Source organism: Xiphophorus couchianus, chromosome 21 (genome assembly GCF_001444195.1).
Source record: "Xiphophorus couchianus chromosome 21, X_couchianus-1.0, whole genome shotgun sequence".
In the NCBI taxonomy this organism is placed as follows: Eukaryota; Metazoa; Chordata; class Actinopteri; order Cyprinodontiformes; family Poeciliidae; genus Xiphophorus; species Xiphophorus couchianus.
In genome coordinates this window covers 2,125,837-2,151,732 of record NC_040248.1, presented here as the reverse complement: position 1 = coordinate 2,151,732, position 25,896 = coordinate 2,125,837, and the positions used below count along the sequence as shown (strand labels likewise).

The 25,896-nt window shown below is 43.9% G+C and overlaps 2 protein-coding genes across 4 annotated transcripts in view; both read right to left on the bottom strand.

Annotated features, from left to right (window-relative positions):
- The window catches only part of LOC114136750 (disco-interacting protein 2 homolog C-like), a 51,066-nt gene extending 41,031 nt beyond the window's left edge, over positions 1-10,035 (bottom strand). For 2 of the 3 annotated variants that reach the window (XM_028004987.1, XM_028004989.1), the window contains exon 1: positions 9,902-10,035. In XM_028004987.1, the coding sequence (XP_027860788.1) occupies positions 9,902-9,980 (79 nt within the window). In that variant the 5' untranslated portion in view covers positions 9,981-10,035. The remainder of the gene's footprint in view (positions 1-9,901) is intronic. The other variant, XM_028004990.1, reaches the window with a different exon arrangement.
- A 2,087-nt stretch (positions 10,036-12,122) lies between these two features.
- LOC114137183 (uncharacterized) lies at positions 12,123-24,550 on the bottom strand. Its single transcript, XM_028005801.1, has 16 exons — positions 24,413-24,550; positions 21,601-23,551; positions 19,754-19,895; positions 19,566-19,676; positions 19,446-19,494; positions 19,159-19,295; positions 18,952-19,055; positions 18,772-18,882; positions 16,072-16,332; positions 15,909-15,988; positions 14,929-15,141; positions 14,340-14,418; positions 14,169-14,270; positions 14,010-14,098; positions 13,869-13,938; positions 12,123-13,003 (listed from the first exon to the last, which is right to left on the bottom strand). The coding sequence occupies exons 2-16, from the start codon at positions 23,539-23,541 to the stop codon at positions 12,875-12,877; spliced, it is 3,618 nt and encodes a 1,205-aa protein (XP_027861602.1). The 5' UTR covers positions 23,542-23,551; positions 24,413-24,550; the 3' UTR covers positions 12,123-12,874.
- Positions 24,551-25,896: the final 1,346 nt, after the last annotated feature.

The window sequence follows — 25,896 nt, the reverse complement described above, 5'->3', positions numbered from 1 at the left end:
GAGAGAGGGAAATAAAGAGTTGATAATCTGATGGTGGAGAACAGCCAGAACATCTGGGTCCAATCTTCTGATCGGTGCCGGTAAGCTTCGTCTGTGTGCTATAAAACCAACAGATGCCTCCAGCTTCTTCTTCTCTCTGATCAGCCGCAGTGGAACAACATTCTCTGTTCTTCTCTTTTTTACTCTCTTACAAACACACCCGAGGTCCGTGGGGAGACGCCATCTTCCACTCGCAGCGCAGCGCAGCAGAGCTGGGAGGGTGTTGCCTAGCAACGGTTCTCTTGGAGAAGGCCTGAGATGGCCATCTTGGATTTGGAGAATCAGATGAGAGAGGTGCTCAGACGGTACCTGCCAAGGTGGATGAATATGATCTGGGCCGTGTGTGTGTGTGTGCGTGTGTGTGTGTGTGTGTGTGTGTGTGTGTGTGTGTGTGTGTGTGCGTTGCCGCAGGCTAATTAATTCCTCCTCCTGCTCAGTGATTTTAATGACACAGCGCAGCGTGGAGGACGGATGGCAGCAGCTACAGACTGAAGTTTTTCTGGAAAGGGCTGCTCAGCTCTGAACACGCTGTTCTGTTGGGCGAAACACACACCTGTGTGCGATGTTTCTCTGCAGCAAACCCATCAGGCCTGATTTTCTGCTCAGCTCTATCTTAAAGGGACAGGCACCCTTCTGATCCTGAACTCGCTCTCAGCCTGTTTGAAGCCACTTCCTAAATCTGCTCAAACCTTTTAAACTCATAGGCGAAGGTGAAAACCGGGAGGAAGACTTTTACACATCCAGACTTTATTTTTTATGGTTTATAAAATTCAAGAACTTTTCAAGCATTTTCAAGATACGTTTTCAAACTTTTCCAGCACCACACTGCACAAATTAACTAAAAAACTGTTTCAATTCACTATTATATTCACTATATGATCATTTATCACTGTTATTAATCATGTCCTGTGACTAGAGCTGAAATGATTAATCAGATTAATTGTGATGAATTGATCGATAAAATAATTGTCAACAAATATAGTTATCAATTAATCACAAACTGGAGTACACAGATTCAAAAAACGCCATTTACTGAAAAAACATCATATTCAGAGCTATAATTAAACCCAAACTGTACATTATATGCATACATATTACATTTAAAATAAAAACACCTTTGGCAGAATACTACTGGTATGCATTTTAGTGCATTTTAAGCACTAAAATGTTTATTTTCATAAAAAAAGGAATTAAATTATTTGCTTATTTGCATCTGTTAATGTATTCCTAACATTGTACAAAAAGACTTAAAAGGTTAAATGAAAAATCGGTAGAATGATTTTTAATCAGTTCTTTCGATTAAACTAAAATCATTTTTAGCTACGCGTGATAGTATCTGTCTTCTACAGCAGGCAAACTAAAATAAAATAACATTTTATGTTTTGAAATGTGTTTCTCACAACTTTTACGGCTGACTGGTCTGAGAAAAAAACATTGACAAAAAAATCCTTCAGCCTTGTAAACGTTGTTTATCGTATAAAATATGAGCAACATTTAATGCAATTAAACAGATCAATAAGTCATTGTTAGAAATAATATATATTCATTACACTGAAATAATCAAAACAAATCCTGTTATAGTAAATGATGCTTAAACACAAAATAAAAAGAAAGTTACAAAATAATCTTTAAATGTTACTGTGGAATATTGTCTCTGCTTTTGAGCTGTTAGCATATGGCAAGTCTTCAGTCAGAGGCTTCTTCAGATTTCTTGCAGTACTGACTGCTACTGGAGATCCTTCTGGATGTTATGAGTTACGACAGCTGATACTAAGGTGAAAATTACAAATTGACATATTCTGCATGTACATAAATATTTAAGAAACTAAATATTTAGTGTTTTCCACTCAAACCTCCGCCTGCCTAACGTAGCTTTGGTTCATCATTGGTGGCAGTCGAGCAGCAAGAAGGCTTGCAAAGTGTGACAGATAATAGCAAAACAAAGCAAAGAATTGGAAATAAGAAGGTTAACATTCTGGATGGTTTGTTACCAGAAAGATGGCTGAGTGCTATCTGAAGGAAAACAGAGCTGACCGTTTGATTTTTCTCCAAAGCCACATTTCAGCTCTGGTTTTCTCCTCCTTTAAGCCCCGTTTGTTTGTTTGGTTTCCTGGAGCTCTAATATGTGCTGGAACTGCTCTGTGATTCTCGGGAACTTGACATTTATCATCCAATGTAAAAATAAATGGCTCATTATACACAGCGTCGGAGCAGAGTGTGCTGAAAATGTCACGTACTGAAAACAGGCAACACGTCTGGTCATATGGAGCGACTTATTCAGCCAGCCTCCGACTTCTGTCCTCAGCAGCAACCAGGAGCAAATGTTTCTGAGGCCGTATTGGGAGGAGAGAAAAATCCAAATGTTTGGAAATTCATAAGCAGAATCACTTAGATGATGGAATATCAGATACAAATCTTTCAGTGTCTAGAGATTTGATTCAATTCTGATTTATAGGATGACGATTCGATTCATTTGTAATTCAGAAACGGTCTAGAAAATCTGTCTGAATGATGAGACTGACAAGAGGAAAAGACAGTAAACAAACAAAAACATTTATTTACAACTATGAAATCTATTTTAGAGGATTGCCAGAATTGTGATTCTCTGTAGAATTTTTTCTTCTATAGAATATATTCCATAAGAACAGCATGGAACCAGAAGCAGCTGCAGGATCCAGATGTGGAAGTTTGATAAGAATGAAACGAGTCGTCGGTGCGTCGCATCATCTCCATGGCGACCGGCTCACCCAGCCTCCTCTGAGCAGCTGCGTGTGTCACACTCGGCAGACCCCGGGCGGTCCCACTCACGTGTGCAGCGTCCTTTAGCTCTGCGGCCAGTCTCGACCCATCTGGGCCCGGCCGAGCCAGCGGCCCATTAACAAACACTGAACAGGAAGCAGGGCGTCCAGTTGGAGCACTGGGTCAAGGTCGTACTGTAAGGTCATCCAGTGGCGGCTTGGTCAACGCCTAGTGCTGAGTGTTGGGCTGCAGGCGGACCGGCTGCCCAGTTCTACAGAACCAGACCCAGAATGACTAGCAACACAAAAAACTGACACCACTAATTAGCCGAATTATTTCCAGTTAGTCAGTATTACTATCCCAGTTAACCCAGTTCCACAGAGCAAAATTACTTCAAAAGCACATCAACCATTTTTCAGGAAGTCAGAAGAATCCAGAACATCTAAAGCTCTGCTGGCCTTAGACGCCTTGGGGAAGGTCAAAGTTCATAATTAAACAGTGAGAAATAGAGGCAGAAATTTACCAGCAAACATTGTGAAGATCCTGAATAGCCTCCAGAAATCAATTTGTTCCTCTTGTTTTCAGTTCTGCTTCCTTTTTAATCTCAATAATAAACATTTTCATTTAATCACAAGCTCTGCTGATCTCTGATTCAAATGTCTCATCATAATCAGAAACAATCAGTTGATCAGGAGTGAATAAAGTCCATAAGCTGCTCTTTGTACCAAACAGAGACGCATGTTTCAGCAGGAGTGACGCCTCTCTGCTCCGCTCTCACGTTTTTCACTCTGACCCAATTAAAAGCTGCGTATCTCACAGCAACATAAACATTTATATCCTCAAACACAAGTTTCGATCATATTCACTGAATTAATTGGTTCTTAATGGGCAGAAATAGAAAACCAGTTATCCAGTACAGTAGTCACTTAAAACGATAAAAAAAATGATTTCACTACGATCATTTAGGGTTTTAACTAAAGATGGTGACTCGACTTTGATATTACAGATCAAATTGCACTGAAGTTGCAAAAATTAAAGCTTCAGATTTGACTTAGACTTGTGCTGTAGAGATTTGTACTTTGACTGAACAATACATGAAGATGTACCAGTACCACAATATCAAAACTAGACCAAAAATAAAGGCCCAGTTATTCAGCTGCCAGTTGAAACGATAAAAACAAAATGTCGCCATGGTAATTTAGAATTTTACTACTTGGACTTTTTATCTTTTAGGACGTGTCTTAGCCTTTTCTTTTAAAAACTTGAGACTATTTGTTTAATTTCATTAAGTCAAAGTGAGCATAAATTAGCTTGGATGTGTTATTATTTTCCGAAAGAAAATCACCAAAATCAGAATTTTTCTATTAGATCTCAAAGAAAAACAAAAGATATGATCAATCAGTAAACTCTTTTTTGGATGATTAGGGTTTGATGATGGACATATTGAGGATCTAGAATCTGTTAATCTGAACCGAGGTGAGGATGTGTTCGTCTTTAAAAGGTGACAGGAAGAAACATTTCCTGCCAGACTTCTTTGTTTCTGCTGAGTGAGGCTGTGAGGTCTGGTGAAGTGACGCTGCACAAACTGGACGTAAGAAATGCAACGGCGCTCTAAAGTCGTTAAACCTCAGCAGAGCGGTCAGGCTAGTCATGGTTCTGGACCTTCTGAAGGAGGACCGTCAGCAGAATCATGAGCAGTGAAGTTACACAGCCCACAGTGTGTTTGTGTGGAGTGGGGCGACGGAGACGAACGTCAGTGTAACCAGGCAGCGCAGCCAGCGCTGACAGCGTCTCCATTCTGAAAACACACCGACGCATCAGTCAGCCAGCTGTCACCAGATCAAATGCCTTCAGAAATGGAAACATGCCGCGGTTTCCTCCACTGTCCGCTAACGGAGGAACGTTCATCCTCCGCTAACCGCTAAGGGAGGAACCTTCATCCTCCACTGTCCGCTAACGGAGGAACATTGGGCCTCCACTGTCCGCTAACGGAGGAACGTTCATCCTCCGCTAACCGCTAACGGAGGAACGTTCATCCTCCGCTGTCCGCTAACGGAGGAACGTTCATCCTCCACTGCCCGCTAACGGAGGAACGTTCATCCTCCGCTAACCACTAACGGAGGAACCTTCATCCTCCGCTGTCTGCTAACGGAGGAACGTTCATCCTCCGCTGTCCGCTAACGGAGGAACCTTCATCCTCCGCTGTCCGCTAACTGAGGAACGTTCATCCTCCGCTGTCCGCTAACGGAGGAACGTTCATCCTCCGCTGTCCGCTAACGGAGGAACCTTCATCCTCCGCTGTCTGCTAACGGAGGAACGTTGGGCCTCCACTGTCCGCTAACGGAGGAACCTTCATGGTCATATATCTGACCAATTTTATAGTCAATGGACACTTTAGCCCAGAATAAAAAAATCGTAATATTTGAACCTGAATATTTCCATTACATAATTTAATCAAACTGAAAAATACGTCTCATGATCTAAATATACAGATGAAACCAGACGTTTACATACAGTTAATTCAGACCAAACTTCTCTTCCTTTACTTCTATTTGCTAAAAGTCATTTATTTAACATCTTCAAGACCAGAAGTTTACATACATTTCCTCAGTATTCGGTAATATATGATACAAGCTTCCCCCGACAGTTTGCTGAGTTCTGGTCCATTCCTCCTGACAGAACCAGTGGAACCGGATCAGGTTTGTAGTCCGCCTCAGTCTCAAACACCTCAGACTAATATTAAAAAGTCTAACTTTTTCAAACAGCTGTAAAATTATAATAAAAGTTGTTTATTTTGGTTAAATTTGCTTCCCAAACCCAGCAGCCTGCTGACAGAACCACTCCACACAGGAAGTAATCAGGGATTATAAAAGACGCCATAAATGATCCCAGCTCCACAGAAACAGAGCTGACCTGAAACGCACCGCTGCAGGCCACATGATGAGCATCGCTGCGTCGCATGCAGGCTCACATGCGGAGCAAAGCAGGGCTGCATCTCTAACGAAGAAAACTCTCAATCTGCAGCGCTGCAGAAGGTCAGAGGTGAAACACCAGAATCACGAACAGGTTGATTATGAATGTCCAGTTATAAACTGCAGGTTTCACACTTTACTGATTAAATATTAGATTATTTCTTTTTATTGTTCTGTCTGGTCTCAGTTGGTTTTCCCTGGATAAAGCTGCAGGTTTTTATGGGACAAATAAGAAAAACTTTCCAGAAGGTCTTTGAGCTTCATCACATAAAACTGGAATGGATACTTCAAGGTGTGTAGGACATGTCAGAGATCACAGTTTGGTCTGATCTGTAATGCAGCAGGAGCAAAATGCTCTGAGACGCTGAAGAATATTGACTTTTAATGGCTGGAGGTCACAGAAAGGCGCTGGAGGAGACGGGATTCAGCAGCGGAGAGTCGGCTGATTGCTCAGTTTATCTAATAAACAGGTGGAGCGCCGATTATCTGCCAGGTTGGAGTCAAACACTGTAGCTCAACCCATCAAATCTGACAGACAACCGCACCGATCTGCAGCTCTCGTCTTCTACAGGCTGGATTTTATTAGATAAAACACTAAAGTTTGTCAAAACCTGCATGCAGACAGCTGATCTGGAGGTTTCCTGTTTTAAACCCAATAAAGCTGCGTTCAGGTTGCCATGTTGGCTTAGATTAAAGTCATGTTATTATTGTGTTGTTGTGATTTTTAAGGTAATCCGCATGTATACCGGCAGCTTTCAGATTCCCTTTCACAGTCGATTTACTTCAGTCGTATCAATCGTACAAATTCCCAATAACACACCGAAGTTTGTTATTGTGATGAAATGTTAAATATTTTCCATGACTAACAGATGAGATGAGGTGATTCTGCTCTGAGTTACTAAACTGACTAATCGCTTTTATTTGCCTCCTTTTCCTTTAGCTTCATAAGCAGAGACAAACTTGACCTCTATGGACATTTCAAACCAGGACTGGGCGATACGGCTTACAAATAAATCTGCCATTCTTTTTCCTCGCTTTGTTCCTTGAAAAAATATCCAAATGAGAGAAAATATCTTTAAAAAATGGCTTTTGTTTCAACCTTTCCTTCAGCGAGTTGACAAGCTGTAAAAAATGCTTTTCAAACAAGATGGCCACCCCGGGTGCACTTACATCACTCTGAAGACTCAAGGAGAGCATTGGTGAAATAAAAAAATCCATTTAAAAAAACTTAAATCTTCAAAAATAGAAAATTTGATTATTGATAAAATTGATTTATCTATTTTTCAATTAGGAAAAACAGCTGTTGACAGGAAGGTTCTCCAGTAGCAGTCAGTCTTGCAACAAATCTCAAGAGGCCTCTGACTGAAAACTGTACAACTGTCTTGACATGCTAGTGGCTTAATATGTGGCAACAAGCTCTGCTAATCCTCCTCCTTTGCTTTTGCTTTTTAATTTTCTGTCTGGTTGTCTGGTTGGAGTGATGCTGGAGGGGAAGAGATGGTTTGAACTTCCTCCTTCTCTCTCTGCTCTTTTTCAACGTTTCTGGGATTTGAAGTTGTAGTTCAGGTATTATTTGAAGTTTTTAGATACTAATCAGCTCCTTCCAGTTGTAAAAAAGTAAAAGCAAAATTTCTTCCTGTCTGCACAGCATCTAAAACCAGAAGGAATATTTGTCCGAACATCCAAAAATTCAACCCAAAAATATCAACAAAGGTCTTCAAACACAACAAATGATTGGAGTATTTTCTGTAGCAGCTGAGCTACTGTTGCCTAAATGAGTTCAGGACCAACTGGGCCGCAGGAATCCGTAGAACTGGTCGAGCCTGGAAACGCTGTGCAGGGCGCAGATCAACGACATCTGAAATATTACAATCCACACATTCCTGTGTGGTGCTAATATTATCCACCCTGAACCAAAGACAAATACAGTCTGACAGAACCTCGCTGCTTTTCAGAGTCTGTCTGATAGCTTTAATTTTTCAAAATGATTAACGATCAGATCACTGCTCTGGATTTCCTTTAGGAATCAAAACTGATAACTCAGAACGTAAACATGGGCTGGTAAAACTCCGACCGGTTTGTTCCTGCATCACTGCAGCACTGTTATTAAATCAACACCAAGAAAAGAAGAACCAGACCACCACCCAGCTCTGCTCAGCTCAGTCTGACTAAAGTTCCCACATTTTCACAGAAACCCGGAAGGCAAACTCACTAAACGTCTTCCTGACTGCAGTAAAACAGAGGAATTCTGGGAGTTTTTTATACAGGTGAGTCAATCAAGTCAAGAATCCAAGCTTTATGTGATCAGAGACAGTTTAAGAAGTGAAAGGTTTTACAGCGACTGCTCTCTCACACAGTGTGGCATCACCTCCACTCCTGATTAAAATGATGATTTGGAACAAACTGGATTTGTAACTGTTGGCCTTTGAGAAACCTAGAAACTAGGTGTTATTATTATTGTTGACGGCTTTAGAGGTGGGCGATAAGGACTTTATCACGATATTTTGTGTTAGTATTCTGATAGCAAAAGTGAAGAGAAGAGTTATTTACTAACTTTTTTTAGCTAGTATATCGCTGTAACTGTGTGTCACAGCAGTTATAGTCCCACTAATACAAACACTGCTTTTGAAACATTCCTATTTGTAACACACTTCTTTAGCTAATGTAAGATCCTAAAAACAGTAGAATCATTTTATCTCCCCAATAACCACAAATTGGTGCATCTCTGCTTTTTTTTCTTGGTTTTGTTAAACTATAAAAGCTTTAAAATAGCTCTAGTTAGTTTTTTTATTTACTAGTAACTATAGTGTTTATTACTGATCTTTGTTTTTCTAGACATTTAGTCTAGTCATCTAGTCATAAAAGTATAAAATATGCTATTTAACTGAGTTTAAAATCACAATATCTGCTCGTTGAACTCAAAGATATTCTTTCCAGTTTTGATAAACATGGAAAAAGAAGGTAATTTTATGAAAAACAACAACAACAACCCTGTTTACATCAGGAGCAACCGGCATGCTGCCCAGACAGTTTTAAAATAAAACCATTTATAATTTTTTTAAAAGTCACGGCCTTTTGGTTAATCCTCTGAAACGCTGCCCTATATTAAAACAGCTTGGTCTCATTTGGTAACCGATTGCTCAGTCTCCCTCAGAGATCAGCAGCAGAAAAAAACACCTGAGCGTCCGGACCGAAGCTGGTTCTGGAGGTCCACTTCACCTCAGGAGATCTCAAAAAAAGAAGAGTCCTGATTGTGTGTCAACCTTTACATGATAAATAATTCAGCATCCATTCCAGAGTTTGCAATAAACATATTGGAAAGATTGTTTTGTTTTTTTAGCAAAACAGCTGCAGATTTAGCTGCAGTTTGCTGTCAGGATGTTTCTCCAAAATAAAAGGAGAATTTTAGGTGAAGAATGTGAATTTCACATGAGCCGATATGAATAAAATATGTGATTCCCATTATATAAGCCCGTCAGGAAGAAAATCTGAGCTCGGATGTGGGTTAAACTCACAATCCAGGGAGAGAAGGAGCATCCTGCTCCTCACCCTCCAGCTCCGCAGGCCCAGAAAAACACGCACAGGGAGAGGACGGGGCGCCCGGAGCCGGGGAGCCTCTGTGTGCTGCGGTGTCACGCAGCGTCGCACCGCAAAGCTATTATTAAAACCGACCACACACACACACACACGCACACGCCCGCACACACACACTCACGCAGTCAGTCAGTCAGGTAGGCCAGGCTGCTTGTGTCAACATCTCAAGGTCACAGCACGGCTCTGTTTTTGGATCGGAACCGGCAGAACAACGCGGTGTTTCCCTAAAAGCGGCACCGCGGCTGAGACAAAGTGCAGCGGCCCAACCCAGCAGCCGGATCCCGCTCTGCCCTCACCCTCCCCGGGCAGCACGGAGCTGCCCAGGCCGGTTCCTCCGGCTGACAAACATCTGGATGGGAGGAGCGGGAGGAAGAGGAGGAGGAGGAAGAGGATGAGGCCGCAGGAATGAACGGCCGGATTCCGCTACTAGTGAACAACCGGTGAGGATGGAGATGAGATAAGGTGATGAGGATGAAGAGGAGGGAGAGAAGGAGGAAGGAGGATGGGGGAGGTTTGCGCTCTTTTTCTCTCCCCCCATTTTCTAATTAATTCCTTACCCTCTGACAGCTCCAGCTCCAGCTCCGCCAGCCGGGCTCGGATCTCCAACGGTATCGGCGACGCCTCACGGTCCGCCATTCGGCTGGTACCGAAGAAAACAGCTCTCCGGCGGTAACAGCTACCTCCTCAGCCGCTCCTGCCTCCTCCTGGCTCGGCTCGGAGGCGGTGGGGGGAGCGCTTCTCCTTCTCCTTCTCCTCGGCGGCCCCTCCTCAGCGGAGGCGCGTAAAGACAGCGAGGCGTCGGGGTAGAACAAAGAGGATAAATCTGGGTCCGGTTTTAACGGGGGTCCGCCATGTTGCCCGCTTCCTTGGCTCGGTGAAGACCCCCGGTGGTTCGGTCGGTTCTCCTCTCTGCCGCTGCGGAGGTTCTGCTGGCGGTTGTGATGAGGATGATGAGGCTCGCGCAGCACTGCACTCGCAGCCGTTTGAAGCTTGCTGCTGTCACGTGACTGTACGGAAAGAGGTGGTGACACTCATCACCTGCAGGGGGCGCAGCGAACAACCACACCTACAGAGAGACACCGCTTCAGTTACACCTGACTGAAATACGAGATCAGCATAATTTTTATATTTCATCCACTGAATATCTATTAAATGTATCTATTAAATTAAGTTGTGATTAACTAAAAACTGTTTTAATGAAAAATGCCTAAAATTAACAAGTTAATTTTAGGCATTTTTACTGCAAAAATGTTCTTGTTTTACAAAAAATAAAACATATAATTGTAATAGTAGTGCCATTACGTCGTTTTTTTCATTTTTATGTTTCACAACATATGTTTCTAATTTTAAATTAAACCAATCGTTCTTATTAAATGATGTAGTTACTTTCTTGCTTATTTAATGACTTTAAAAAAATATAGTAACATGTTTATTAAGTTTGTGGAAAAATTTATTAAAAATAATACAATAAAATAAACAATTTTGATATTTTATTAGTTGTTCATTTGATCTTTTCCTTGCATTAAAATGTATTTCTTTAATGTGATATTTAACATAAAAAGCAAAACAAGATATTTTTTTAAAACAAAATGCTCCACTGTGTAATAAAGTTTGCATCGGGTTTTACTGACTTAGACTCTTGAAATTCGACTGTTAATTTTCTTGCTTAAAAATAATTTTAGTATTGAATTATTTCATTTAAAAATAAATTTGTTGGACTGACTTGAGAAATTTTGTTTCTTTCTCATGTCTCTTCCAAAAATGTTATTTCACGTCGATATTGCATTAAAACTATATAAATAGAGTCCTTTCAAATTAAAATAAAAACGCAAAAAGAGAGGTGAGGGAAAGTCAGACCTGGTGTCAAGATGGCCTGAAGACAGAATATGTATTTAGGTGACTTGATCCGATGCACTTTATTAAATTTTTGGCTGATATCTTTATGATTTGGCCTGTTATGTCTCCATTGTGCATCTAAAACCTTTTATAACATTCCTATTTGCAGGTGACCCACTCTGCAGCAAAGCCTCTTCGGAGCACAAAGTCTCAGTAACAAAATATCAGCACATGTGAGTCATCAGCCAAACTCAAACCTGTTTCATTTCCTTGAATTTATTTGATCATTTGAACCACATTTGTAAGGTGAAAAGTTCATTACAGATTCCATGAGGAAAAAACAACCGTTTCTATTTCTGTCCCCTTGATGTCAGTTTCTGCCCTCAGATGACCTGCAGCTGAAAGGGGAAATGAACTAAAACGTGATCAGTCTGAGCGCAGCCTGTGACCCGTTTTCATTACAGGAGATTTACGAGTCCTGCCAGGAAAAACAGCAGCTTCCTGCATTTTAAAACTTTTACTCATTTCATGTGAAGCAGGAGAAATGTGGCGCCCTGGTTTTGACACCTGCCACTCCGTGTGCGGGTCTCCTCTGAATGCAGGTGAATGCACCTGTGGCCCGGTGGAACAACCACAGGATTTATTACTAAACCAGAATCTGTTCAGACCAAATTTGGTTATTCTGGTGTGAACTGAATTCAGAGGCGGATCCTGAAGTCATCAGTTTTATTTGAGTAAAGTGTGATGAAGTGAGCCCAGTATGGATCATTTCATTAGTATGCTGCATGCTATTCATTAGGCCGCTGATAAACAAATGCTGAGCCAAACAATGTAATTAGAGTTGTGATGTGGCTCTACCGCCATCTGCTGGTTAAGAGAAGGAAGTAAATCTGTAAGAGGCTGAATGACTCAGAGCTTCAAACAAATAAAAATCTAAACATGTTACTTGTAAAGGCACTTTTTAAATATATTTCTGTTCAGTATTCTGTACATTTGTACACAACAACATATGTCACAATGGTGCCAGCTTTACATTCAAACTTCACATCAGAAAACAACATTAGTCTCTTTACAATCAAAGAAAACATTTCTTCAAGTTGAATCAGTTTGTTCTTGGACGCTCAGCGGTCAAAACTCAGCAAGTTAAATAAAGTCAACAACTAAAACAGGCCAGTTTAACAAATAAAACTGAATCTGTGTTTAAAATTAAATAAAACAGAGCAACAATAAAGAGTTGATATTCAGTACTTTCAAACATACAGGAAGGCTTTACAGATCTGGTTATTAATTGTTGGGCCTCTAAACACGGGAAAGATCAACTTCAGACTTAAAAATTCAGAATAAATAACAGAATCCTGACAGAACTTCCTGTACAGAGCCGACGGCCAAATACAATAAATCTGAAAATAACGCCTGGCTCTCATTACACTGAGCCCAACAACAAGACAAGAAACAAAACTAAAGAATTACAAAAACATTTACAGATTATTTTCAGTTCCCTGCCAAAAAATTAAAGTGTTAAAAATTTCTATTCAGCATCAGCAGTTTCTATAGTTCTAAGATTAAAAATCCTGAGCTTGTAAAGACTGGTTTCTGTTTAGCTCAGAGTTTATCTCCTTTACTTACTGATCAATCTTTATAATAAATATACAGCCAGCTATACAACTACACATTCCCATCGGACTGTTTTTGTCTCACGGCGGCAGCTGAGGCTGTTGGGATGCCTGGTACTCCGCTGAGGGGGCGGAGTCAGCCAGCGGCGCCGACGCCTCATTGGACGAAGCCTTCTGGCAGATCTCAGCGTAGCTCAGCTTCTTCAGCTCCTGAAGGAAGTGAAGAACAAGACCAGGCGTCAGGAGGCGGATACGCCGACATGTTTCAATTATTTATGTACTTTTCATCTTTACATAAACCATACACTGTTTTTAAACCAACAAATGAGTCCAGTTCAAATAGAGCTGGGTTTCCCCACTGTGATAGAGTACAACGTTTTCATGAAGTTTTCATGTGATGCGATTAATGACAACACAATGGATTAAAACCAGCAGACAAAATACACAAGAAAACGGATAAAACTATTTTAGTAACCGATTATTCTGACAATTAAAAGAAATTGAAAGAAATGTGATTTTTCACATAAGTCTTTTATACAATATTAGAAATACATTAAAAGGTGAAAATCAACAGAGTTCAATTCCTTTAAAAGTAAGAAAATAAAGTTTATGGCCTAAAATGCAGTGTCATCATTCCTTTAGTGAACGTTTGTAGAAAAAGATAAATCTGCAGATAAAAATCCTTCCAACATCAACAACAGATTTACAGAAAAAGGTTTTCATCTTAAATGCCCTGATTAGTTTAATCTTTTTAAAAGAGGTTCAGTATATATTGGTAAGAGTTGCTAAGCAACTATTTAAGACTGTTTGACCAGTGGACAGGCTCTGTTTTAAATAAAAGGTTGAAATGTTTAATATTGAAGTGACCTAATCAGGGAGTCACACGCTGCTGTCACAGAGCTGGTTGTGTTTTTGTCTTTGTGTTGTTAAAATGAAGCAATAGGAAACATTTTGTTCTTTTCTCCTGTTGAACTGAACCCAGATCAGCTCCAACCAGAGACAAGCACCATTAAACGACCCACATCTCCCCTCTGGCTGATCCAGGTGATAAACGTGAGTCCTGAATGTGTCTTACTGCTGCTGGTTCCAGTGGCAGCTGGACTGGTTTGTCCTCCACCGTCGTCTCTCCGCTGTCCCCGTCTTTCCTGCACACAACAACAGAGCTGCATGTGAAGCCTCCGGTCCGGCCGCACAGCCGCAACAGCTGGATACTCACAGCAGAGACGCCGGCTGAGGCTCCACTGGAGGAAGTGATGATGATGAGGATGAGGACGATGAGTTTGAGCTGCTGCTTTTTGTCGGACTCTGAGGATTCAGACACACAGGTCAGACTGGAACTGATTCAGGTGTGGGTGTGTATGAGTGTGTGCGTTACCTTGACGCTGTCATTAGCTGCAGGCGTCGTCGCTGTGGCAACATTTGCAGTAGACAGTGGGGGGAAGCTGGACAGGCTGAGCTCCAGAGGAGGAGGAGGAGGCTGATGAAGAGCAGACAGAATGGGAGTGGTTCACTTTTCCACAGTCTGACCTCTGCTGTGTTTTCTTACCTCAGAGTTCAGTTTGGGTCTCTCCAAGGATTTCTCCGTCTCCCTCCTCTTCTGGCCGAAGGTTCCCCTCCTGCTGTAACTGAGACAGAAAAACAAAAACCTGTTTTCTGCATCTCTGCAGTGAAATCCTCGTGTTGCAGAGCGTCGCTAAACTAAACTAAACTAAATTTTTCCATGTTTTGTTGCTTACTAGCCTCAAACTTCAGTGTTTTGGGGGGTTTTATGAAAGACAAAGGAAAAGTAAAGATAAACTGTGAAGTGCAAGAAAAATTTTGTGTCAACAAAAAAGAAAATCTGAAAAATGCGGCATGCATTTGTATTCAGCCCATCTGAGTCAATACTTTGTCTACAATTACAGCTGTCAGTTTGTTAATCAGCTTCAAAGATTAACATCTGAAATGTCTGCATGATCTTCAGAGTTTTCCACTCTAAACACACACAGGGCTCTGCATGCAGGGCAAAATGTTCCTTCGCTGCCAGCTGCTGCTATCTTGCTACGGTTTGGTTAGTATTTACCAAAGAGAACAGGAAGGCCTGCTGAGGCTGAACTACAGCTGCTGAGATTCTGCAACAGGAACAGTTACATTACCTTCCCCGGTCAGAGGGGGGCACCAGAACCTGTTTGTTGGATTCTGTTCTTCCGCCCCGGCTCTGCCGGCGCAGGCCGCCCCTCAGCCGGCCCCGCCGGGCCCTCAGGGAGGGAGAGGAGTACTGGTCTGCAGACAGCTGCTCTGACGGCTGGTAGAGGTCCGGGTGGTGGGTCTGCCAGCGGTCTCCACAGCTCAGCATCCTGGAGCCCCTCCTGCAAGTAGAGACCATAATCAGCTCCAACCTGGTCCAAACTGCACAGAACCGACTCAGACCCAGTCCAAACTGCACAGAACCGACTCAGACCTGGTCCAAACTGCACGGAACCGACTCAGACCTGGTCCAAACTGCACGGAACCGACTCAGACCTGGTCCAAACTGCACGGAACCGACTCAGACCCGGTGCATTAAAGGAGCAGTATTATGTAGTTTCCAGACACGCAGCACCATTTTATAGCACAATCAAGTTACTATGTTACCTAAAGTTGTCATAATCCTGTATATATCAAATATCACTTAAAAGAAATTTAACATTGTAATTAAACGCCATAAAATTGGGCCTCTGTCTCTTTAAGAATCTCATATCCTTTCTGAAGCTCCACCTACAGGAAGAACATGCAACATGGCTCCTCTATTCACCCTTTAACAACATTTTTCCAGCGTTGCTCTGAGTAGGTCCTACAGTGAGCTCAGCAGTTCCAACAGGTGTTTGCTAATTTCGGCAGGCTAGTCTGAAGGAGCTGAGTGGGAGAGAGTTGCTCTGTGAAGTGGAAGGGGAGGAGGTTTGCCTCAAAGGCGGAGCTAGGTCCAGCTGCTAAATGGTTGCCATGGAGATTAAAGGATTTCTCAAATATGAATGAACGAATTGAGGCTTCTGTTTTTGAAGGAGAGAGTAATATTATTAGAAGATGTAGAGCTGATAAAAGTGGATTTTTTTTTTACACTGGCCCTTTAAGAATGACATCAGCGTGGCGGTCGTACCTCTGTCTGTGAGCTGCGTGCGGCTTGAAGGTAGAAGCTGCTGGAAACTCGTTCATCAAGTTGTTCATCAGCAGCTCAGGCTGCAGAGAGAATCAGAGTTAATGACTGAAACACTGAGTAGGACGGACCAGGTCCGGATCAGGAAACCCGGTTCTGCTCTCACCTCCACGTTCTCCTGGTACTGGGCCGAGGTGGCGGGCCATGCCTCATTGTTCTGGTCAAACATCTGCTGAGGGAGGCAGGACGGGTTGAACGTGGTGGGGGGGAAGTAGGAGCTGTAGCGGCTGCTGCACTGGTCCAACTGGACGGGCCTGTAGCCATTCTTGGGGGCGAAGGATGCAATAGCCATGGTCTTAGCTTTGATCCGGGCCATGATGGGCTTTCCCTTAAACACCCGGACCTCCTCTCTCAGGTACCTGTAGGCCTGAAGGATCGGTCATGTTACTCTGTCACATCCCACACACTGATAGGATTATAATCTGACAGAAATACAGCCAAGCTGCTGGAGCACAAAATCTGCTGGAGGCAGCAGAAGACCTGAGACTGGGGTCAAAGTTCACCTTCCAGCAGGGTGACCACCCACCCTGAACATGCAGCATGGTTCTGGCTCTGGTTCTGGTGTGTTGTACGAACAGCTCAGTTTATGACTAAATCACTACTGCAGTGCTGAAGCTCTGCAGAGGCCTGATGATGAACCAGATCTGGACCACTGGAGCTCAGATCAAAGCAGACTCATGTCAGAATGGCCCAGTCAAAGCCCAGATTTAAGTAAGAATGATGATATTGCATCAATTTAATAGATTTTTTTTAAAGAAAACATCGAACAGAGAAGCAAAGAGCAAAACCTCTGGTAAGTCATCCCAGTGTGGTTTCTGCTGTTGGCTGTAAATGTCCAGGCTGAACCTTCAGCGGCCAGCCCGGCGTCTGATAACGGATAACAACAACTTCAAGTTCATAACAGGAAACAGGAAGATAACTGAATGTTTTCAATATCATTTCCATTTTAAAGCTTTAATAACCAAATATTAGTCATACTATGAATACCAGTATCTATTTCACTCCTGCAACATGAATCTGAAGGTAAAGGAGGGAGCATAGAGCTGCTATACATAGAATGTGTCATTAGTTAATTCTTATTATTCATGTCTGAGCTTAGTTGGATTGATGTCCATCCAAACTGACTTGAGTCTGTTGTAGGGGTTGAACGACTACATATTTTTTAAGGTCGACTACATCATGATAATAGTCGAGTCGATGTCGACTAGTCGCGGTGACGTCATAGTGACGTAAGCGCAAAAACCCTTCACAACTACTTGGAGGCTTTATTAGCTATTTTCACGGCAAATATTGACCCCCCCCCCCCCCACACACACACACACACACACTCTCCCCTTCTCCTGCTTTTACTAAGTCTATTATGGAGAAGTTTGTTGCACAAAGTCGGGTCTGACTTTTTTTTTTCTAAATACCGGCTGATGCTGATGATCTCTGGATAGTTACTATAGGAGTCAAATGATCACACTGACTACATGGTGCTTTTGGAACATCACAAGCCAAACTTGTTATGAACGGATCCCGTTTGGTTACAGCTGAATTCAACGAAACCACCTGCTTCTCCTACGCCCGATGCGCGGCAGGAAGCTCTGCTGACTCAGCAGATTGAACGATTTAAGATATTTTCTAGTCAACGTCAACATGATAAAAGCCGAGTCGATGTCGAGTTGACTAGTCGTTGTGACGTCATAGCAACGCAAGACGCAAATTTGTGATTTGCTGCCGCCGGTGTCCTGTCACAGCTGGGCGTTTCATGAATGAAGTTACTGACAACTGACTGGATCGAGCCGGTTGTTCAGGAGCTAGCATTAGCATTAGCGGATGCCTTTTCAAATGACTGTGCATCGCGGTCGTACTTTTGTTGTACTTCAGCACAGCTTTGCAGATTTTGCATGTTATGGTAGTTAAACCAGAAGAGTCATCTTTAGTGAAATATTTCCACACTGTTGACGAATTTCTACCTGTTTGACAAGATGCGGGCTTGTCCTCGATCTGTTTTGAAGACGCCATTTTGTAGCCAGTGTTCTGTCAGATCTGCTGTCAGAGTGTCATACACTTCTGACAGCTGATCTGATGACACTTCTAAGCACAAAGTGTCATTCTTAGCACGAACTCACGGCTATATATATGTCAGACAAGTATACACTGTCATTACCAACTACATGCTTTTATTTAATCAGCAGCTGTCATTACCACAGATCTTTATTTAATCAGCAACATAACATCATAATGTATTAGTTAGATCGTCGTGACAAAGACACTCGCGAGCCGGCTAAGTGACATCCTTAGCGGGAAGGGGGCGAGTTTTAGACGGCTCGTGTTTTGTAGTGGACTGCAGCTGCAACTCCATCTCCTTTTAAAAACACTGTAAAACCACAAATATGCATCCATCTACATATCATTTAAACTAATGTATTAACTTATTTTTCTTGTGTCTTGTGACGTATACTGTGCTGTCAGATCAGCACAGGCTGTCACCACCGGCAATCACATGACTGCGACTAGTCGACATGAAATGTAAAAACTCGCGAGACGTCCTAGAGTCGACTAGTCGACTAATTGGTTCAACCCCTAGTCTGTTGTGAAAAGCTGAGACCAAACATGGTTCTGAATGGAGGCTGAATACCAACACGACACACTTTTCAGATTTTGGTTAGTTGGTGGCATTCAGGCTTTTTCTTGTATTTCCTGTCAGATCTTTGTGGTTGACATCAACCTGTTAGTGTCTTTGATAGCTGGATCAGTGACTGGCTCTCCAGCAGCATTGTGGTTTGAAACTCAGGTAAGACTTTGATAGGAGCTGTTGTACCTGCTGAGCGTCAGCCTCTGACTGAAAAGTGAGGAACCAGTTGTCGTTGTTGACGACCTCACAGCTCAGGACTTTGGGCAGGTTCTCTCCTTCGAACAGAGCCTCCACCTCCTGCAGAGAACATCAGAGGGTAAAGCCTGCAGGGAGCAGCAGGCGGATCGGTGCAGCAGCGGGACTCACCTCTGCAGGCGTGGTGTCAGGAATCTCCCGCAAGATCACAACGCAGCGGTTCTGCCTGGGCCGGACTTTCTGCCCACACGGGGCCACCTGGACCAGAGGCATGGCTGCCAACCAGAGAGCAGGACGTTAGAGCTCAATTATTCTGGTGATTAAAGTTTTTTAGAATAAAATATTGATGTGTTAGTGGGAGCTAAAACACGGAGCCACATTTGAGGATGTCGGAGATGAGCTCCAGGTCTGTGGTGAGGTTCTTGATGCCGTCCAGGCTGGCCAGTGTGGCGATGGAGACGTACTGGTCGTTGTCCATCTGGGACTTAAGGTACAGGTCGCTGCTCAGATAATCCCTGAGAAGGAGAACAGGAAAGGCTGACGGAGAGGTTAGATCCAGAAAACAGCAAAACGCACATTTCTCTGTACTCAGAGACACATGGAGGGTAAACACGGCGGGTAAAGGAGCTTTCTGCTGCACCAGCCGCTGTGGTTCCAGATGTTACCTGGTCAGGCAGGACTCCAGAGCTCTGCTCAGTTCCTCTCGGATCTCATCTGGAAACAGAGCAGATGTTTTCAGTCTGACAGTGTGACAAGTGTTGCTGCTGCGTGATTCCAGCTCCTACTTGTAACCGGAGGATCAGAAGTCTCTCCGTTCACCGCCAGAGCTTCAGGCGTTTGAGTCAGATACTCGGCCTCCGCCAGGTCCACGTTCCCTTCAAACTCCGACACGAATCCTGATGGGATGGCGATAGGGGAAGGTGAGGTAAAGAGGACGGCGTGATGCGGTGAAGAGGCGGGACCCTGGGCTCACCTTCCTGGTGGTTCAGGTTGTCGGGGAGCTGCAGCCACGGCTGCTGCAGCTGCTGGTAGTCCGGGTCGGGGATGTGGAAGCTCAGGTTGGGGTCGTTCCATACTTCAGCTTCAGGGTTGAGACACGGAGCAGCAGCAGCTTCCTGAAACAAACAACATTTAACTCTAAAACACATTTAGACTTCCTGGTGGTGTGAGCAGACAGGAAACAGATCCACATCCTAATGAATGTTCTGAGCCCAGTTTACCCCGCTCTGGTTCAGCATGTTGAGCCACTTCTTGGATTAACAACAGCTTAACTAGTTCATCAAACCCTTAACTAGTTCTCAGTTCACTCAGGTTCACTGAATCTGTTCATGTTCAGAGTTCACTAGGTAAATGAGTCATGCCAACAGGTTTATTTCTTGTTTTTACCAGTTTAAGTGGTTGGAACAACCTTAGTAGTCAGAACTTTGACAGCATCACAAACCAGAAACTGTTAAAGATTCCCAGTTCCAGACTGGAAACCAGAGGCAGAAACCAGTCTGTTGATCAGATCGTGTTCAGCTGCTTTTAACTCTGTGGTTTAATGGTTTTATCTTGTGTGATTTTAGTTATCATATTATACTTTATTGTTTCTACATGATTATATAAGAAAAAGTTCTTTATTGTCTGTAGAAAACTTTGATCAAGAGAAAATTGCTTTTAAATGTGAAGGATAAAGAAACACTGAATGATCGTTTCATATAAACTCTATTATAATTTAGCCAAATTCTAATTAAAACTGAAATTTGCCCACAGAATGTTTCACTTCATAGAATGAAATAAATGGAAACCCCTAAAACATTCTGCTAAAACTTGCCTGTTTTTCAAACGTAAACACTTCCACATATTTTCACTTAAAAATGCCATTCAAACTTTGAATTGTCTTAACGCCTTTTGGTTACTTCTGTATGTTCCAGCTTTTTTTATGCTTTTTACTATTTTCATAAAATTCCTCTTCAATTTTTTGGTCATATTATTGTCAGATGTCACATTTTCAATGGAATCCAATTACAAAGTTCTTCAGCTGCTAGAGCAAAAAATTTTATGGTCTCTGAACAAATTCTGTTAACTCAATTTTCACTCTTTCTACATGTATTATGCATCAAATGTAAGAATTTTGTCTGACTTTAGAAAATACAAGTCCCTCACTGATGTGGGACTTGCAGTTTTCTGGCAAACTGTCCCAGAGCGCTGAAGCGTCAACTCATCAGGAATAAGAAAATCCATTACAGGAGACACGAAAATCAGCAAAGTGCAGCTGTATTGTGACATGTTTTCATAACGTCATATTACCTTCTAAATGATGTGACAGAGACACATGAACCTGGTCTGGTTTTCTCCTCAGACCTTCCTGACTTTCACGATTCAATCATTTTTTCTTACCAATTAATATTTTGCCATGAATCTTCTTTACTCCAAAGTTCCAAATCTGTTTTAGACTAAAACACCTCAGATTGAAAAGTTGCTAAATCATAATTTGTACATCAAAGCTCCTAGACAGATTATGATGCACACATGAAACACAGCATGGCTGTTCACTGATCCTTCTCAGTGCTCAGTTCAGGTTCATCGTGTAGAAAACAGCGCTGTTAGGGTCAAAGGTCAGCACAATCATCTGAATGTAACGAAAACCATGACTCCAAGTTAACTCCAGCCTGGATTATCAATAAAACCTAATCTCTTGAAACTGTGTGTGTACATGTGAATAATAACCCATTTGTTGTGTCAAACCTAGAATATTCCAGATGTTTTCCTTCCAGTGTGTGTGTGTGTGTGTGTGTGTGTATGTGAGACATGGAGCAGTAGAGCTGGAGCCAGACTTACAGCCTGGGAGCCGCTGGTGTGCCAGTCCCAGACGCAGGGCCCCTGGGGCGTCGCTGTGCTGTAGGGGAAGGCCCCCAGCAGGGCCATGGAGGGCTGCAGCTCTGACACCAGGGCCGGGATCTGCTCCTCATCCTCGCCCTTCGTCCTGTCCGCCTCCGATGCGCCCTGGGCCAGAGCATCGGGGTTCTCGTCCGGGCTCAGCCGGATCCAGGGCTGGGGGTACAGGTGGCAGACGGACGCCTCGGCCAGCTCCCCCAGCAGCTCCGACACCATGTCCCTGATCCCGCCCTCCTTCTCCTCCTCCTCCTCCTCCTCTTCCTCAGTGGCTGGAACTTCCTGGTTCAGGAAGTGAATCTCGTAGGACGGAGTGGAGGCATAAACATCGATCTGATCCGGGTCCACTGGCACCGAACCAGAACTCTCCTGGCAGCTAGCATCAGTAACCATCCAGTCTGAGTAACAGGGGGCAACGGGGAGTGAACTCTTCATCTTCTCCATGTTGTTTCTGTCTGAGGAAGAGTCAGAGGTCCGATCCGGTTTGGGGGGGGGTCTCTGACCCGCTGGAGTAAACCCGTCAGACGGCGCCTCCTCGTGTGAGGAAGAGGAGGAAACAGGAGAGGAAGGTGGCGGCCCAGAGCGGCTGGGAGGATGGTGGCTTATACCTTCATGGTTCTGAGGTCCAATCCGGTCCCAGCCCTGTGGTTCTGGTTCCTGTACACCAGAGGCAGCATCGCCGGCCTCTGCAAGGCTTCTCTGAATGATGACCTCTGACCCCTGCTCAGCTTCATCACAGAGCTCTGCCTTAGTGTTTCCTGTCGGCTCTTTGGGTTCCTGATGAAAGGAGTCTGACCCAGGAGCCAGCGGGGTGGGGTTCTGACCACGTCGGGTCGGAGTCGCTGTAGCATTGCTGACCCTGCAGATGACCTCTGTGTGGCATAGTCGGAGGGTCGGTCCCTCCAGCAGACAAAGGTCATCTTCGTCTTCCTCCTGGAGCAGCATTCGGACCTCGACGGTCTTCGGACCTGGACGGTTCTGGACTTCCTGCCCAGCTCTGAACCCAGACCCATCACTGCTTAGCTCTGCTTCTTTCTTCCTTAAGCGGATGTTTTCTTCTTCTGTGGCGGCGCCGGGGTCCTTCGGCTGATGGCTGTCCACTGTGGATGCCTGAAGGTCCTCGCCGCTCACGGCGGCCTCACCCTTTTGATTTAACACGCCGTCCTTCTCCAGAACTGAACCAGGATCCAGTTTGTCAGCAGAGACCACTTCCTGGTCATGTGACCAGGCTATACCTGTGTGGGCATGGTCCCTGAACATGCTGGCCTCTGATTGACTGGAGGGTGTGCCGGGCAGAGCCGTCTGGGTCCAGCTGGGCTCCAGCTCCTCGGCTCCGATGGGACAGATGCTGTAAAAGCTGCGGTGCGTTGCTGCAGCATTGAGCGGGAATCCTGCTGCGTCCTGGAGGCCCGATTGGGGACCCGGCTCCGGCCCTCCCTGCTCGCCGTGCTCCGGCGCCCCGCTGCACCCTGCGGCCCGGTGCGTGGCGGTCTCCAGAGTCTCAGGACCGAGCGGACTCTGGGTGGACACCTCCATGTAGGGAGGCGTCCCGCGACCGGAGCTGGCCTCCCGCGTCCCAGCAGCCATTGCTCTGGTATCTGTGTGTGTGTTTGTGGTGATGAAGGCCTCTGGGCTCTTCTGGGGCCGCTGCGGTTCCGCCTCACCGCCAGACAGAGCCACCTGGGTGCGGTCCGGGTCGGGGCCGGGCCGGTCCTGTTCCCTGGCCGGCTCCTGGTCCTCCAGGCGGGCGCTGTGGGCCACGGCCTCAGCCTGCCTCCTGACCTGCTCCGTCAGCGTGCTGAGCCCGTCCTGGAGGGGCGCCGATAACAGAACGCTCCTCTCAGTCTGCGGCTCGGGGCCGAGCTCCTTACTAAAGCAGCAGCCCATCTTCTCCGGCCTGGAGGGAGAGTAAAACACAAGTCTGCTACGGCCGCACTCACCAAGAGCCACACAACATGAGAGTAACACAGCAGCTGCTCCTCGCCGCCGCCGGCCCGCATGCGGGAACAGGAACGCTCCCCCCTCCGGCCCCGCCGGCCTTCCCAGAATAGCTGGAGTGAGGGGCTCACATGTCCCTGCCACTCAACCCAGGGAGGGTGGTCTATGTGTTTGAATTAGGGCACAGACTGAGAGGAGTCACATGATCCAGCAGCCCACCAATCACTGAGCTGGGTTCTTCCAGGAAATCCCCCCCCTCCCCACTCCAGGTCCTTCCCTTCTCAACCTGCCATGTGTGAGAATAATCTGCTCATGGAGGATCCTTCTTTTATTTTTTGATTTTATTCATTAGCTTTATTTGTTAGGGACAAACACACAATAACATAAACAACCTGAATGAAGCTGCAGTCCCACGCCTGAATCATGATGCTAATAGCACAAGCTAATGTGCAAAACTTCGCCCTAGATGGGTTTTCTAGTGAAGTAGCAATAATAATGTAAATAATAGAACATGATATTAACAAAACATGCAAAAACATACACATAAAACAAAGACATGAAAAGCAATTGGTATGGAGACAATGTTTTTGACAAAGTCAGAGTTTTGTTTTGTTTGTTTTTTGAATATATTGAATTATGAGTCAGGCAGCTCTAGAAACATGACAGAAAGCTGCAGTGTCAGCTAGAGTTCCTTTAATAATCACAAGTAGAGTGTAATAGTGAACTGGAAGGAAAACTGTTTTACAACAAAAACCCTGAAAACGTGTCATGTGTCTGTGGCCCCCTCTGAACACCGATGGGCCCTCTGAGGTGGATTTACCTGGTAAACACAGTAATAACCAGGAACCAGCTCTCCGAGCGTCAGCTGCACCTCTAGATCAGCTGGGTAGAACGGATTCACTTCTGACGTCATGGAGGACGTCGGCTCAATGGGATGAGTGCTGCTGCTGCTGGTCGCCACGGAGACTGTTGGGGGGGGAGCAGAGCAGTAGTTAGCTAACTCAGCATGGATCTGAACTCAAAATGAGACGTCAGGTTGGGTCAACAATAAAATAGCCAAAAAAGACAAAACAAAAACAAAAACAAAAGAATCAAACTACAATGGCCCAGTCAAAGTCCAGACCTCAACCTTAATGAGATACCAGTGAGAACTTTTTCTCTTTTCTAAACCAATGGAAAAATAAATTACACTTAAATTTTTGTATTTTTTACAAGTAATCAAATTAAGTTTATACAATTAAATATGTTAAGTTTATTAAGTTATCATTTTAAACAACATAAATAAATTTAGTTTGAAAATTTGATTACATGTAAGAAATTAAGTTTGTTTTTTTAAGATGGAGCTCCTTTTTCTTTTTTTCAGTGAACGCACCAAACCTGAGAACTTCCAGTTCACCACAAAACAGCAAATCTTTGGATAAAGTGAAAAACCGGCAAGCAGAGATAAAGACCTGCTGGGTGATTCTCTGCTCTTTGCCAGCCAATGAGCCGATGTGCTGCAGGGCGACGACCTGGACCGTTTTCTGGCCCAGATTGTCGTCCTATCAGGAATACATTTTCTGACTCATTTATTTTGATTTATTGTTGTCCCAGTGAGATAAAACTCATTTACAAGAGACCTGTTTGGAAAAAAGAAAATACAAACATTTATTAAAACATTTGCATAAAAACTGACCTAAAACAAGAGCAAGTTTCATAAGATTTAACTGGCGCAGATGATTTGTAACGTTTTTATTTTTATTTAATCTGCAGTATTTTGCTGGCTAAGTAACATATAGACTATAAAAATGTAACAGGAACTGTGTAAAAGTTTTTAACTGATCACAAATCTGGAGTTCAGTAACTGATTTTTAACGGCTGTGTCACTTTCAAGCTAACTTGAAGTGACCTGGCCTTTATATATACACATTTTTAAACATATTCCCAGTTTAAAATTCTAAGAAACGGACTAGTCTCAAACATTTCCAGGTCTTTAGGTGTAAATATTAATCATTGGTATAGTTTGATACGCTTAGCGTCAGTTCTCCGTTTCAAACAGCCGATTTAACTCGGACAGCTGAAAGTAAACAACACAAAAACCTTAAAGAAAAACGAGCAAAGACAAAAATCACCGCTTCCGCCACTCGGGGTCAAGCTAACCGAAGTCAATACAGCCGAGTTTGTTTGTTTTCTCTCTTTTTTTTTAAAAAAACAACCTCTTCTGTTCACTAGTTAGTCAATTATTCCCCCGCTCAACGTCTATTAGGCTAACGGTTCCAGCTGTTGCTAACCTTTTGGCGCTCAGCTCGGCAGAGAGCAGCTCGG

Excerpts from the sequence above, each read along its gene's own strand:
- LOC114137183 (XM_028005801.1), bottom strand. The coding sequence starts at position 23,541 with ATGGGCTGCTGCTTTAGTAAGGAGCTCGGCCCCGAGCCGCAGACTGAG. Across the intron at positions 18,883-18,951 it reads CTGACACCACGCCTGCAGAG|GAGGTGGAGGCTCTGTTCGA; the intron begins GTGAGTCCCGCT and ends TGTTCTCTGCAG. Across the intron at positions 16,333-18,771 it reads CAGAGGCTGACGCTCAGCAG|GCCTACAGGTACCTGAGAGA; the intron begins GTACAACAGCTC and ends CCGATCCTTCAG.